General features: G+C 38.1%; 1 protein-coding gene across 1 annotated transcript in view; it reads right to left on the bottom strand.

The window, feature by feature from the left end:
* Nucleotides 1-14,861, bottom strand: part of LOC143981734 (OX-2 membrane glycoprotein-like) — a 60,587-nt gene extending 45,726 nt beyond the window's left edge. Inside the window, exon 1 of the mRNA XM_077479784.1 lies at nucleotides 14,833-14,861. Coding sequence (XP_077335910.1) covers nucleotides 14,833-14,844 — 12 coding nt within the window. The 5' untranslated portion in view covers nucleotides 14,845-14,861. The remainder of the gene's footprint in view (nucleotides 1-14,832) is intronic.
* Nucleotides 14,862-16,383: the final 1,522 nt, after the last annotated feature.

The raw sequence follows: 16,383 nt of genomic DNA, 5'->3' as shown, positions 1-16,383 counted from the left end.
ATTGGCCAAAGGCAGTGATGCAAAGGGCCTGGTATGGACTGGGGGGTGGCGCACACTGTTCTTTTAAATTATTTTTTATGTATATTGCCGGGATCTGGCAATACATTACAGTCGTGAGCAATTTTAAATGACATTTTTTTCCTTTATAATTTTATAATTGTCATTTTGCTGTGCTACTTCTCTAAACATGGGAAAGATGCACTACTTTACAGGCAGACTAAGCCCCCCCCCCCCCCCCCAGAAGTGATATTTAAAGGAATATTTAATTTTTATTGTTTCACTTTAAAGCGGGAGTCCACCGGGACTCCGTGTTTTTTTTTTTTTTTTAAAAGCCAGCAGCTACAAATACTGCAGCTGCTGACTTTTAAAATAGTGACACTTACCTGTCCAGCGCGCCCGCGATGTCGGCACCCGAAGCCGATCTCTAGGTCGTCTGTCGGGTGCTGCCGCCGCCATCTTGGGTATGGGAATCAGGAAATGGAGCCTTTCGGCTTCATTTCCCGGTTCCCTACTGCGCATGCGCGAGCCGCGCTGCGCAATAAGGACGGTCCCCGCTGCCTCTGGGATCTGTGTGTTTCCCAGCAGGCAGCGGGGCACTTGCGGAAAGGGGCGGGCACTTGCGGAAAGGGGCGTAATCTACGCCCCTTTCCGCAGAGAGCTATCCCGGAAGTGGGTGCAGAATACCTGTACTGTACAGGTATCTGCACCCCCCTCCCCCCTGAAAGGTGCCAATGGTGGCGCCGGAGGGGGGGAGGGTTCCGATGAGCGGAAGGTCCACTTTAGGGTGGACCTCCGCTTTAAGCATTATTAAAATCACTGCTCCCGGAAAAAAACATCTCTTTCAAAAACGTTCTTTTTGCATTGATACATGTCCCCTGGGGCAGGACTCAGGTCCCCAAACATTTTTTATGAGAATACCATGCATATAAGCCTTTAAAATTAGCACTTTTGATTTTTCATGTTCATGTCCCATAGACTTTAACGTGTTCGCACAAATTTTTTGTCTGTTTGCAAGTTCTGGTGCGAACCGAACCGGGGGGGTGTTCGGCTCATCCCTATTCCTGAGTTTAGTAACAAGAAGGGACTCTGATGTAAAGGGGACTTTGATTTAAAGGGGACTTTGATGGGGACTTGGATGTAAGGGGGAAACTCGGCCAAATTTCTTGGAATTTCTTTACTGAAGCTTTTTCTGTTCTAAATCATATGTACTATGACACTGTGATATATGTGACTAATTTATATCCAAAAACCAACAGATTAAGCTAAAACTTGAATAAATATAAGCTGTGAGGTGCAATGCGTCCTTGGTGAGAGACTCCCTTTAGTTAGGGTAGAAAATCTCATAAAAAAATAAAATAAAAAATAATCATATAGTAGACAAAATATTCAATGGGGGCCGAGGTTTAGTCCAGCTGTTAATAGTTCATGAATTTCCTGCAGGAAACAGGTCATTGTAAGCGAGTTCCCTGACTCCTCTACGGCTCCGTCACATGTTATACTGTGTTCAGAAATTATATACGAGGATATTTCTTTTCCTATATATAGATTCTGCTGCTCTTCCTTAAAGTAATATCCTACAATATTGTAGGAAAGAAGAAGAGGTATGGCTATTATTATACCAGCCGAGCTCCTGATACAACAATCGAAATACAGCATGTTGGAAAATTTATTGTGAACAGTTCAGCTCTTTAGTTTTTGCTAATAATAATAATGTATTGTTTATTATTGTTGTTTTTAATAATAATAATTAATAATAATTATTGTTTTTTGTCATTGTTAATAATAATATTATTATTGATAATAATAACAATAATAATTTATTGGTGTAAATAATAATAATGTATTGGTTGTTAATAATAATAATAATAATAATAATAATAATAATATTAATAATTTATTGTGTATTGCTGTTGTTAATAATAATAATAATAATAATAATTATTGTTTGTTGCCATTGTTAATAATAATAATAATAATATTATTATTATTATTATTATTATTATTATTATTATTATTATTATTATTAATAATAATAACAATAATAATAATAATACTTTATTGGTTGTTTGTTATTATTAATAATAATAATAATAATAATAATAATAATTTATTATAAGAGGTCAAAGAGCCCCAAAAGACAGCACGAGAGACAGATCACAGCTGTTTAAAGTGTTTTATGATCCAACCTGAAAAAAGTGGCCAGTGTAGTGCCATGAAGCGCATTGTATGGTGCTCTATACTATTCTGTGAGCAATAAAGTCAAATCAATAAGGAAACTGTTCTTCAGCTTCTCCTTCACATTCGGGTTCCTCTGCTGACACCATTGTTATTATTATTAATAATAATAATAAATTGGTTGCTGTTATTATTTATATAATAATAATAATAATAATAATATTATATTGGTTGTTGTCGTTGTTAATAATATTAATAATAATAATAATTTATTGGTTGTTGCTGTTAATAATAATAAATTGTAAGAGGTTAAAATGCCCCAAAAGACAGCACGAGAGACAGATCAGAGCTGGTTACATTTTTTTCTTGCAGCAACCTGAAGAAGTGGCCAGTGTAGTGCCACGAAGCGCGTTGTACGGTGCTTTATACTATGCTGTAAGCAAAAAAGTCAAATCAATGAAGAATCCATTCCTCAGCTTCTCCTTCACATTTGGGCGCCTCTGCTGACACCATTTTCCTATGTTTTGGGGCTCTTTAACTTCCTTTTGTGAACACATTGAAATCCTGAGACCGCAATGCGTAGGATTCTCCGGATCACCCTACCGAGCATCGATAGCGACCTTACCCTGTGCAGGGACAGCCATATTCCCTGCAGGTTTCCACAACAGGTTGCCTGATATCCAATTAGGGAGCTCAGCAACCTCCCAGATGTGAGGACACCATGGAAATTTACCTCTTCATCATATATTTCATCCAATCATCTGTCAAACTACTACACCATAAGAAACTCTCCCGTGGCCTCTGTCTCTTTCTCTCGTCCTCATCTTTGGATCTTTGGAGGTATCACAGTTATATAATAATAATTTATTGGTCTTTGTTTATTTATTATATGTATATAATAATAATAATAAATTGGTTGTTGTTAATAATAATAATGTATTTGCTGTTTGTTATTTATATATTACTAATAATAATAATAATAATAATAATAATAACGTATTGGTGGTTAATAATAAAATAATGTATTGGTTATTGAATAATAATAATAATAATTTATTGGTTGCTGTTGTTGATTTGTTATTTATATAATACTAATAATTTATTGGCTGTTGTTTTTGTTATTTATATATTACTACTAATAATAATAATAATAATAATTTATTGGTGGTTAATAATAAGAATAATGTATTGGTTATTACATAATAATAATAATTTATTGGTTGCTGTTGTTGATTTGTTATTTATATAATACTAATAATTTATTGGCTGTTGTTGTTTTTGTTATTTATATATTAATAATAATAATAATAATAATAATATTAATAATAATTTATTGGTGGTTAATAATAAAAATAATGTATTGGTTATTACATAATAATAATAATAATTTATTGGTTGCTGCTGTTGATTTGTTATTTATATAATACTAATAATAATAATAATAATAATAATGTATTGGTTGTTGATAATAATAATAATAATAATTTATTGGTAGTTAAATAATAATAAGTTGTTTGTTCCTGTTGTTTATTATTTATACAAATGCTCCATAAACTCTTTCTGGCACTTTACAGAGTAATGTAATAACAGCATAACAATACAACCATACATTTCATTTGACGGTAATTGTGATTTGAATACTCTGAGCTACGATCCTGTCAATTCTCGCTCTGCAGACCTGACTGCCAGTGATATTAACCACTTCAGCCCCGAAAGATTTGGCTGCTCAATGACCAGGCCATTTTTTGCGGTTCGGCACTGCGCCGCTTTAACTGACAATTGCGCGGTCCTGCGATGTTGTACTCAAACAAAATTGACATCCCTTTTTTCCCACAAATAGAGCTTTCTTTTGGTGGTATTTTATCAACTCTGCAGTTTTTATTTTTTGCGCTATATAGGCAAAAGAAGAGTGACAATTTTGAAGAAAAAAAAAAAAAAACACAATATCTTTTACGTTTTGCTATAATAAATATCCCAAATTTAACAAAAATAAATACATTTTTATCAGTTTAGGCCAATATGTATTCTGCTACATATTTTTGGTAAAAAAAAAAAACATCACAATAAGCGTATATTGATTGGTTTGCACAAAAGTGATAGCGTCTACAAAATAGGGGATAGATTTATAGCATTTTTATTTTTTTTATTTTTTTACTAGTAATGGGGGCAATCAGCGATTTTTATCAGGACTGCGACATTGCGGCAGACAGATCGGACATTTTTGACACATTTTTGGGACCCGTGACATTTATACAGCGATCAGGGCTATAAAAATGCACTGATTACTGTATAAATGTCACTAGCAGGGAAGGGGTTAACACTATGGGGGTGATCAAGGGGTTAACTGTGTTTCCTAAGTGTGTTCTAACTGTAGGAGGGGTTGGACTGTCTAGGGGAGGAGAGAGATCAGTGTTCCTATTTAGTATGAACAAACGATCTGTCTCTACTCCCCTTACAAACACACATCCCTGTTCTCATTCTGTAACGAGCAATCGCGGGTGTCCGCTGGTCATCGCACTAGCTTGGGCTCCAGGGATACGCTTTGCGCGGGCCACTGGAGGCGTTTTAAAGAGCCAACGTACAGCTAAGACGGCTCACGCAGGGGGGCCAACCTGACGCAGTATAACCGTGGCCGCTGGTCCGGAAGCGTTTAAATGCAGATGTTTTCATTATTTTTTTTATTTTTTTGTTTATGTTATACTTACCTGCTCTGTGTAATGGTTTTGCACAGAGCAGCCCTGATCGTCCTCTTCTCGGGCCCCCCCCCCCCCAACTTTAGCTCCTGGCCCCTCCCTCCTGCCAACTGCCCCCATAGCAAGCAGCTTGCTATGGGGGCACCTCAACAGGCTCGCTCCCGAGCTGAGTGACTTGTGTGAGAACATAGGAAGTGTTCTGTAGTCCTGCTGGCCATACTCTATAGTATAGAACCATATCGTTCAAATTTCAAGCCATGGGTGGACCTGTCGGCATGAGGCTCGACAGATCCCAACTAAAAAATCTAAAGAGGCGGGTGAAAAATGTTGTTCACACAGTGACTGCCTCCCATAAGATTCCACACTGTTTAACATGGATGGAGGAGTCTATATATGTATAAGGCTAGTATGGAGTCATTCCCTTGTTCAGCCCTGAGGGCCAGTTCACACCGCATGCAGTCAAGTACATTTTTTTTCTGCATCAAAAACGCATGGAAAGTAGGTTTTCAATGGCATAGTTCACACCAGTGCTTGCAGGTCCAGTGCGTTCCAGTTCCAGGAAAAAAAAAGGTAGAACATGCTGCATTTTTCCTGCATTGGACTGTAACGGAATGCTGGAAAACGCGTTGAAAACGCACCGGGATGCACCAAAAATGCACTGGAACACACATGTCCTTATTTAAGGTTAAAGAGGAGTTCCCCTAAAAAAAAAAAAATAACTAAAAATACTGCAGCTGCTGACTTTTAATAATTAGACACTTACCTGTCCCAGGGTCCAGCGATGTGGGGGAACGAAGCCCCGCTCATTTCCCCCTCCGCTCTGCAGCACCGGCATTCTAACTCTGGGCACAGCCGGGCACCCACTGCCCAATGCGCAAGGGGCGCCACGCGCTGTGGTTGGGGGCAGAGGGAGGGGCAGAGCTGAGCCCTTCCTGCGCCGAGGGGAAGTGACGTCACCAGCCCAGGCACTGAAGGAGGCAGACTATGATGGACTACAAGGGACCCCCTAGCAACAGGCATTTAGAGGTAAGTTTAAAAAAAAATTCCAAATTTATTTATTTTTTTATGAATTTTGGTGATTTTTAGTTTTTTTTGTTTTTTTATTGTAAACCAAAACTTTTAGAAAAAGAGGATGAAAAAATGCACCAGACAGCATCAAAAACGCACCAAAAACACATCAAAAATGTGCATGCAAAAATGCATCTGGAATGTACCCGGACTGTGTTTTTTGTGGTGTGAACTGACCCTTAAGGCTGAACAAGAGAAGGACTCTATTCTAGATTTATACACTTCCTGTGCAAGGGTGACAACTGAGGCTTGTCCAATGCCCAGCACAGGAAGGTGTTGTCACTCTAGTGTCTTAGGCTGCATTCGCACTACAGCGTTTTCAATCGCGATTTGACAGCGCCGAGGCGTGAATGACAAAACACGGAACTCGCATTTGAGATGCCATTCATTTGAATGACACCTCAAATCACGATGCTGGTCTGCCGTGATTTTCACGCGATAAAACTTGCTGCAATTGCGGCAACCCGCATCGCCCCAAACATAGTTCAGGAGCAGCTTTGGGGGGGGTGGGGGGCGACATGCGTCCAGGAAATTCATTCAAATGTATGCCATCTCAAATGCGAGTTCCGCGTTTTGTCATTCACACCTCAGCGCCATCAAATCGCGGGCAGGTCTGCTTCAAAACCCTGTAGTGTGAATGCAGCCTTACTAGCAGAATACAGCATGAAAATAAAGGGAGGGAAAAAAAAGGAAAATAAATAAAAAATAAAAACTTGAAAAAAGGAAAACAAATGCAGACACTACATCTAAGGTAATAATGTATTATAGTTTTATTTATGGCTTCAGATAAACTCTGAGCCTCATGCGAGAGACTGAAAATATGTTGGGTATAAAGCTCTCAGTGTTTTCCCGCACCCAGGGTGCCGCAGCTGCTGTGTATAGCCTGCCATACAAGTGAATGGATGAATGCGACCATACTCCTGTAAAACCCGATACTTTTGTGCATCTGTGTTTACCCGTGTATGCGTGTTCAACATATTTCCTAAGTTTTATGCCCGACAAATGCATTTTATGCGTTTATTCATACATTTGTTCCATTGCCATGTATTGCCAATCCATTCTAAATGAATGGGCAACCTTAAAGCGGGAGTCCGCCGGGAGTGCACGTTTTTTTTTTTTTTAAAAGCCAGCAGCTACAAATACTGCAGCTGCTGACTTTTAAAATAGTGACACTTACCTGTCCAGCGCGCCCGCGATGTCGGCACCCGAAGCCGATCTCTCGATCGTCTCTCGGGTACTGCCGCCGCCATCTTGGGTATGGGAATCAGGAAGTGGAGCCTTTCGGCTTCATTTCCCGGTTCCCTACTGCGCAATGAGGATGGACCCGCTGCCTCTGGGATCCGTGTGTTTCCCAGCAGGCAGCGGGGGACTTTCAGAAAGGGGCGTAATCTATGCCCCTTTCCGCAGAGATCTATCCAGGAAGTGGGTGCAGATACCTGTACTGTACAGGTACCTGCGCCCCCCTCCCCCCTGAAAGGTGCCAATTGTGGCACCGGAGGGGGGGAGGATTCCAATGAGCGGAAGCTCCATTTTAGGGTGGACCTCCGCTTTAATGCAACTCGGTATTGCATCAAATATCACGCTTCAGCGGTACTGGCGGGGGTGACGGGACCCCGGATCACTTGTCAATCACTTACTTTCATTCAAATCGCAATTATCATCAAATGAAATTTATGAATGTATTCTTATGCTGTTATTACTTTGTACAAAGGATGTTATTGAGCAATAGGACAAATGATTATGGTATGTTAATAGTAATACTTTTAACAACAAACAAAACAAATAATAAATAACACAAACATGAAAAAATAATAATAATATTAATAATAAATAACAATATAATAAGATATAAAATAGTAGTAGTAGTATTTTCCTTTTTTTAATAACATAATAATAATAGATAATACAATAATAATCATAATAGCAACAGCAATATTCATATTTTATTTATTATTTTTAGTTATTTATTATTCTTATTATATGTTATAAAAATAATAATATTAATATCACCATTATCATTACTAGTATCATTTAAAAAAATATATAATATACCGTATTTATCGGTGTATAACACGCACCCCAAATTTAGGAGGGAATTTTAAGGAAAAAAACGTTTAGGATGGGAGTTTAAGGAAAAAAAACTTACATTCAAATACCCATCAATGCAGCCTTATCAGTGTCCATCTGCAGCCTTGTCAGTGTCATTTTCGGCTTTGGCTTTTAAAAATGGCGTTGCCGAGATACAGAGCCAGATGTCCTTTGTATCTCGGTGGTGCTCGGTAGCTCTCGGCAGCTTTCAGCCGCTTTTGGGCTTACTCGGCTACCCAAAAATGTCCGAAAGCTGCCGAGAATGGCTGAAAGCCGCCGAAAGCCGCTGAGAAAGGCTGAAAGTGTATGAAAGCCACCGAGAACAACCGAAAGCAGCCCAGACCCTGATTTTAAGGGGAAAAAAGTGTGTGTTATACACCGATAAATACGGTAGTTACATAGTTAGTCAGGTTCAAAAAAGACACAAGTCCATTTAGTTCAACCAACAAAAAAAAAAACAAAAAAAAAAACAACCATATAATCCCATATACACAATCTTTTCCCCGCAGTTGATCCAGAGGAAGGCAAACATTTTTTAGTTATGCATTATTATTATTATTATTATATTCATTATATAAAAATAATAAAATAAATATCATTATCATCATTACTAGTATCATTTAAAGAACAATAATATATAGTTACATCGTTAGGTTGAAAAAAGTCCAAGTCCATCTAGTTCAACCAATACAAAAAAAAAAAAACAACCATACAATCCCATATACACAATTCTATACCCACAGTTGATCCAGAGGAAGGCGAAAATTCCAACAAAGCATGATGCAATTTGTTACAGCAGGGGAAAAAATTCCTTCCTGATCCCGGAGAGGCAATCGGATATTCCCTGGATCAACTTTACCTATAAATGTTAGTACCCAGTTATATTATGTACATTTAGGAAAGAATCCAGGGCTTTTTTAAAGCAATCTACTGAGCTGGCCAGAACCACCTTTGCAGGGAGTCTATTCCACATTTTCACAGCACTTACAGTGCCTTGCGAAAGTATTCGGCCCCCTTGAACTTTTCAACCTTTTGCCACATTTCAGGCTTCAAACATAAAGATATAAAATTTTTATTTTTTGTGAAGAATCACCAACAAGTGGGACACAATTGTGAAGTGGAACGAAATCTATTGGATTTTTGAAACTTTTTTAACTAATAAAAAAATGAAAAGTGGGGCGTGCAAAATTATTCGGCCCCCTTGCGTTAATACTTTGTAGAGCCACCTTTTGCTGCGATTACAGCTGCAAGTCGCTTGGGGTATGTCTCTATCAGTTTTGCCCATCGAGAGACTGAAATTCTTGCCCATTCTTCCTTGCAAAACAGCTCGAGCTCAGTGAGGTTGGATGAAGAGCGTTTGTGAACAGCAGTTTTCAGCTCTTTCCACAGATTCTCGATTGGATTTAGGTCTGGACTTTGACTTGGCCATTCTAACACCTGGATACGTTTATTTGTGAACCATTCCTTTGTAGATTTTGCTGTATGTTTGGGATCATTGTCTTGTTGGAGGATAAATCTCCGTCTCAGTTTCAGGTCTTTTGCAGACTCCAACAGGTTTTCATCCAGAATGGTCCTGTATTTGGCTGCATCCATCTTCCCCTCAATTCTAACCATCTTCCCTGTCCCTGCTAAAGAAAAGCAGGCCCAAACCATGATTCTGCCACCACCATGTTTGACAGTGGGGATGGTGTGTTGAGGGTGATGAGCTGTGTTGCTTTTACGCCAAACATATCATTTTGCATTGTGGGCAAAAAGTTCGATATTGGTTTCATCTGACCAGAGCACCTTCTTCCACATATTTGGTGTGTCTCTCAGGTGGCTTGTGGCAAACTTTAGATGAGACTTTTTATGGATATCTTTGAGAAATGGCTTTCTTCTTGCCACTCTTCCATAAAGGCCAGATTTGTGCAGTGTACGACTGATTGTTGTCCTATGGACAGACTCTCCCACCTCAGCTGTAGTTCTCTGCAGTTCATCCAGAGTGATCATGGGCCTCTTGGCTGCATCTCTGATCAGTCTTCTCCTTGTCTGAGCTGAAAGTTTAGAGGCACGACCAAGTCTTGGTAGATTTGCAGTGGTCTGATACTCCTTCCATTTCAAAATGATCACTTGCACAGTGCTCCTTGGGATGTTTAAAGCTTGGGAAATCTTTTTGTATCCAAATCTGGCTTTAAACTTCTCCACAACAGTATTACGGACCTGCCTGGTGTGTTCCTTGGTCTTCATGATGCTCTCTGCCCTTTCAACAGAACCCTGAGACTATCACAGAGCAGGTGCATTTATACAGAGACTTGATTACACACAGGTGGATTCTATTTATCACCATCAGTCATTTAGGACAACATTGGATCATTCAGAGATCCTCGCTGAACTTCTGGAGTGAGTTTGCTGCACTGAAAGTAAAGGGGCCGAATAATTTTGCACGCACCACTTTTCAGTTTTTTATTTGCTAAAAAAGTTTACAATGTCCAATAGATTTCGTTCCACTTCACAATTGTGTCCCACTTGTTGGTGATTCTTCACAAAAAATTTAAATTGTATATCTTTATGTTTGAAGCCTGAAATGTGGCAAAAGGTTGAAAAGTTCAAGGGGGCCGAATACTTTCGCAAGGCACTGTAGGTACTTTCACACTGGGGCGGGAGGGGGGGGTGCTTTTTACTGCTGTTATAGTGGCACTTTTTGGCTGCTATCGGGGTGCTTTTAACCCCCACTGGCGGCCGAATAAAGGGTTAAAAGCGCCGCTGCCAAAGCGCTTTGCAGGTGCTTCAGCAGTGCTGCCTATTGATTTAAATGGCAGGGGCGGTTTAAGAGCGCTCCTGCACCGCCCCAAAGATGCTGCTTGCAGGACTTTTTTTTCCCGTCCTGCAAGCGCACCGCTCCAGTATGAAAGCACTCGGGGTCTCACACTGGGGAGGCTTAAGAGGCGTTTTTCAGATGCTTTAAAGGTGCTATTTGTAGCACTAAAACGCCTGAAAAGTGTCCCAGTGTGAAAAGTGTGAAGAAACCTTTCTGTATTTGGAGAAGAAAACTCTATCCATTCAGAGGTAAAGAGTGCCTCCTTGTCCTCTGTGATGAACTTAAAGTGAATAACTCAACACCAAGTTCACTATATGGACCCCTTATATATTTATACATGGTGATCATATCCCCCCCTTAATCTCCTCTTATAAAAAGAGAATAAATTCAGTTCCTCTAATATTTCCACATAGCTGAGCTCCTCCATGCCTCATCAGTTTGGTTGCCCTTCTCTGCACTTTCTCCAGTTCCCCGATATCCTTTTTGAGAACTGGTGCCCAAAACTGAACTGCATATTCCAGATGAGGTCTTACTAATGATTTGTACAGGGGGGCAAAATGATCTCTCTCTCTCTGGAGTCCATACCTCTCTTATACAAGAAGGACTTTGCTATAACAATAATAAACAATGGATAATAAAATATTACCCATAATAAAAACATTATTATTTTTTATCATAAAATGATAATTTTTTTATCATTTTATGTTATGTAAAAACATAAATGTATTATATATAAATGTGTTATGTATTATTATTATATTCATTTTTTTAAATAATATAATAATAATCGATACTAGTAATAAAATAATACCTGCAGAGCTGAACTGCTCACAAATAAAATATAAATCCTGCTAAATCACACATTTTGTTCATGGATAGATGTGCATTAAATCACCCATCCACATTTTGAGTTCTTTAGTGGTGAAAATATAAGAAAAAAAACCCCCAATACACACACACCACCAACACTGTGATTTAGTCTCAGTCCTCTTGCTGCAATCTACCATATTATATGAAATTATTATTATTATTGGATGGATCTGGCAGGCTTCTCTCCACCTGTAGTTGGCTGGCCACTCCACTTGCTAGCATCCATTATCACTTAGCAGGCTTGCTTTTATGTACTAACATGTAAAGTTGTATTAGTATATAAAGGGCATATTTATTAGACATGTGTACACTGAAATATTTTGTTTCAGAATTTCATTTTCGTCCGAAAAATACATTTATTTAGTTACTCCCGAAATTCGTTTTTATTTATTTTGTTTAGTTAAAAAATGCATTTGTCCGAAAATCCAAAATAATTAAGGTCGATCTGTCATTGGAGGCTTATGGTGTCTGTCGAAAGTTCTAAGAAGATTCGACGGAGCAGCTAAACTTTACGACGCTGCAATGTTACATTTCCAGTCGAATGTTCCGCCTACAAGCTATAGTAGAATTCTAACGTTGTATGACATTAGTAATAATTATATTTATTAATTATTCTTACTAGTCAACCATCATTAGAATTCTTCTATAGCCTATGGGTGGAGCATTTAACCATAAATGTCCACTCGTGGCGACTTGGACTAATAGAGTTAGGATAGGCACATTCGACCACAGGTTCGATGGACACAGATCGCTATTGTCAGCGTCACGTCGAATCTATTAAAACTCTAAACAGGGAAGATGGTGCTGTTCAAATAAAAATTATAAATTGTAAAAAATGTATAAATATTTGGAAATACTTGGGAGATATATAAAGTGCAAGTGCTAACACCTTGGCTATAAAGTGAAATAGTGCATCTACAATGGCTGTGACATAGGCGTATGAATGTGTATATAAAGAATTATAAAAATAAAGTGCTAATACCTTAGGTAAAGTATTACCATAAAATTAAAGTGCAAAAAATAAAATAAAAAATTATATATGTGTGTGTGTGCTTTCTCCCTCCAGTGTCCCCGTGTGTGTGTGTGTGTGTGTGTGTGTGTGTGTGTGTGTGTGTGTGTGAATTATAAAGGATATATATATATATATATATATATATATATAGACAAATATATAAAGTGACAAGTGCTGGTGTCTACCAAAAACAGTCCCAAATCATGTACATAAACAGATGAATAAGTGTCCAAAATGTTTTATATATACATATATATATATATATATATATATATACAAATGTATAAAGTGAAGTGACAAGTGCTGGTGTCTACAAAAACAGTCCCAAATCATGTATGTAAACAGATGAATAAGTGTCCAAAAAAAATAATATATATATATATATATATATATATATATATATATATATAAAATAAAGTAAAAAAAAGGGTATATAAAAATAGAATTGGGGAATTGCCTTGGTTTTTTTCAGTGAGAGCACTGGAGCTCTTTTTGACTCTTGTGGTTTACATGCCATTTTTAGTAAATAAATAACTTTGATTTACAGATTCACACTATGGGATTCATCCTTTTTTTTGGAGGACTTCATATATATTTATATATTTTTTAAAATTTTTATATACCTTTTTTTACACACACATATATATATATATTTTTTTTTTTTTTGGACACTTATTCATCTGTTTACGTACATGATTTGGTACTGTTTTTGGTAGACACCAGCACTTGTCCCTTTATATTTTTGTCTATATATATCCTTTATAATTCACACACACACACACATATAAATATATATATATATATATATATATATATATATATATATATATATATATATATATTGAACTTTCATTTTGTCATAACACTTTCCCTAAGGAATTAGCATTTTATTTTTATAATTCTTTATATGCACATTCATACGCCTATGTCACAGCCATTGTAGATGCACTATTTTACTTTATAGCCACTTGCACTTTATATCTCTCCCCAGTATTTCCAAATATTTATACATTTTTTACAATTTATAATTTTTATTTGAACATCTTCCCTGTTTAGAGCTTTAATAGTTTGTGGACTCCACTTAGGTGGTGTTCTTTTATTAGGGAGGCTGCAGTTCAGCTTTTTTCCTAAGCGTGGATATCTGCTTTCTAACGTCATGTTGAAACTCCTATCTATATCAAACTGTTGTCACAATGAAAATGAAAATGAAGCATATGTTTATGTTGGATCTTTCGGTTTTTGGATTCTGCGCGTTCGTTATAGTTTGTTAAAACGATAACGAAAATACCCGAAATTCGGACGAAAATGCATTCGAACGAAAGTTAATGCACATGTCTAATATTTATCATTATTTTCAGAACTTATAACAAGGAAGGCATATTAACTTCTCTGTATTTATAAAGCTGTTCGCTACTCTTCTTACTCTTACATATTTATGAATTTGTCGAGATTTCCCTTCGATGTCAAATGGCGGTGATATCGCCGATTATAACGCATACATATAATGCTATAGATTCCATTGCAGCATGGAAATCCATATACTTGAAATTCCCCCCCTGGGTCTTTGGTATCAAACTAGGTAAAAATCAAACCACAAAGCCACTTGCCCATCAGTACTGACTGTTATTAAATATTCATCTTCATTTCACCCCCCCCCAAAAAAAAGTTAATATTTCAAATTTTGTCATTTTTTTATATTCACTCAATATTATTTTTCACTAAATTCACCCGGTAGAGGAATTCCATCTTAAAATCTCAAATCCCAAATGTGATAAAAGTGTAGAAATCACAAAATAACAATTTTGATGGTGAAAATGCTGGAATGCGGATTGATGGGTTTATTGGAGTGCAGCAGATTTCAAACCTCGGGATGTCGAATTGGATGGCGAACGAAATCAATAAATCCTAGAGACGCTCACACTCTGCTGCAAAGTCACAGATGGGTAAATGGTAAATAATCCCTACCAGTGATTGTACCGACTCCCCCCAGTAAATCCTAGCAGTATGATCTCAGTGTAAGCACAGGACTGTTGTCATCTGCTCTTTAAAAGATTGTAATTTTCAAAAATAAGAACAAATGTATTAAAAAAAGAAAGACAATTAGAGGAAACACACACAGCTCGCCTTACCGTCCAGTCCATGGTCAGCTCAGCATATTTCTAAAAGCCATTTCCTCTGTCCTCTACATATAGTCCCGGGCTTTACCACAGTGGACTGCCACCTAGTGTCAATATGCATTGTAGCCATATTAGTGCAATTGTGACAGAGAAAATTGAGTACTGTCCGTGATACTTTTTTTATTTGCACTAACATACAATTTTTCAGGACAAGCTTTCGGGGTATGTCCCCTTCTTCAAGGTCAAAGCAGTACTGATTTACACATTTTTAAGCAGAATGTAAAAACAAAACAAACAAAAAAAAAACTCTGAGGGAAAAAGAGAGAAAAAAACACATAAAAATCAATGGCAATAAAGATAAAAGAAGAGTTAGTGAGATAAGACAGAGGGAGAGCTATGGAATGGAGGGGGGCATACAACAACAGCCATACAGATATTATCCCTATTAGGGATGAGCCAAACACCCCCCTGGTTCGGTTCGCACCAGAACCTGCGAACGGTTAGAACCCTATTAATTACAATGGACGTGAACGTTCGAAATTTAAAGTGCTAATTATAACGGCCAATATGCATATTATTGTCCTAAAAAGGGTTTGGGGACCCGGTCCTGTCCCAGGGGACATGTATCAATGCAAAAAGAAGTTTTAAAAACTGACATTTTTTCTGGAGCAGTCATTTTAATGATGCAAAAAAGTGAAAAAAAAAGGTGAAATATTCCTTTAAATATCGTACCTGGGGGGTGTCTATAGTATGCCTGTGAAGTGGCATGTGTTTCCCCTGTTTAGAACAGTCCCTGCACAAAATGACATTTGTAAAGGAAAAAAAGCCATTTAAAACTGCTTGCGGCTTTAATGTGATGTCTTGTGCTGGCAATATGGATGGAAATCTTTGAGAAAATGGCATGGCTACCCCATCAGCCCCCCTACCCCAGCCCATTACCAGCCCCTTTGGGTCTTGTATGGATATTAAGGGGAACCCCGCACCCAAAATATGTTATGTTAATGTTAGGCAGATGCCTGTGTTGCACAAATGAACTACACAACACCAGCAACGAGGAGGTAGATTCAGGTGCATGCTGTGCAGGAGGCACACTACACTGACTGAATATTAGGCAGATGCCTGTGTTGCACAAATCAACTACACAACACCAGCAGTGAGGGGGGGTAGATTCAGGTGTATGCTGTGCAGGAGGCACACTACACCCACTGTAACAGCGCTAGGTTAGGAAGCAAAGCAAAGCTGACACTGTCCCTGCCTATCCTGCTCTCTCCCTGAACACAACACTCACTGTAACAGTGCTATCTAAAGAAGTAAAGCACAGCTGACACTGTCCCTGCCTATCCTTCTCTCTATGAATGCTGCAACACACTACACAAGGCCGCCGCGCTGGCAGCCTTTTATATAGTGTGGGGCGTGTACTAAACCCTCTGAGCTATAATTGGCCACAGGCATCCAACCTGTGGCCAATTATGTCTCTCCTCGCTGCCGGCGCTGTTATTGGCCAAGCATGCGGGGTCACAGTGCATGCTTGGCCAATCATCAGCCAGCAATGCACTGCGACTG

This window comes from Lithobates pipiens, unplaced genomic scaffold, assembly GCF_037356315.1.
Source record: "Lithobates pipiens isolate NorthernLeopardFrog02 unplaced genomic scaffold, aLitPip1_a1.2 Scaffold_16, whole genome shotgun sequence".
In the NCBI taxonomy this organism is placed as follows: domain Eukaryota; kingdom Metazoa; phylum Chordata; class Amphibia; order Anura; family Ranidae; genus Lithobates; species Lithobates pipiens.
This window is presented reverse-complemented; position numbering and strand designations above follow the sequence as displayed.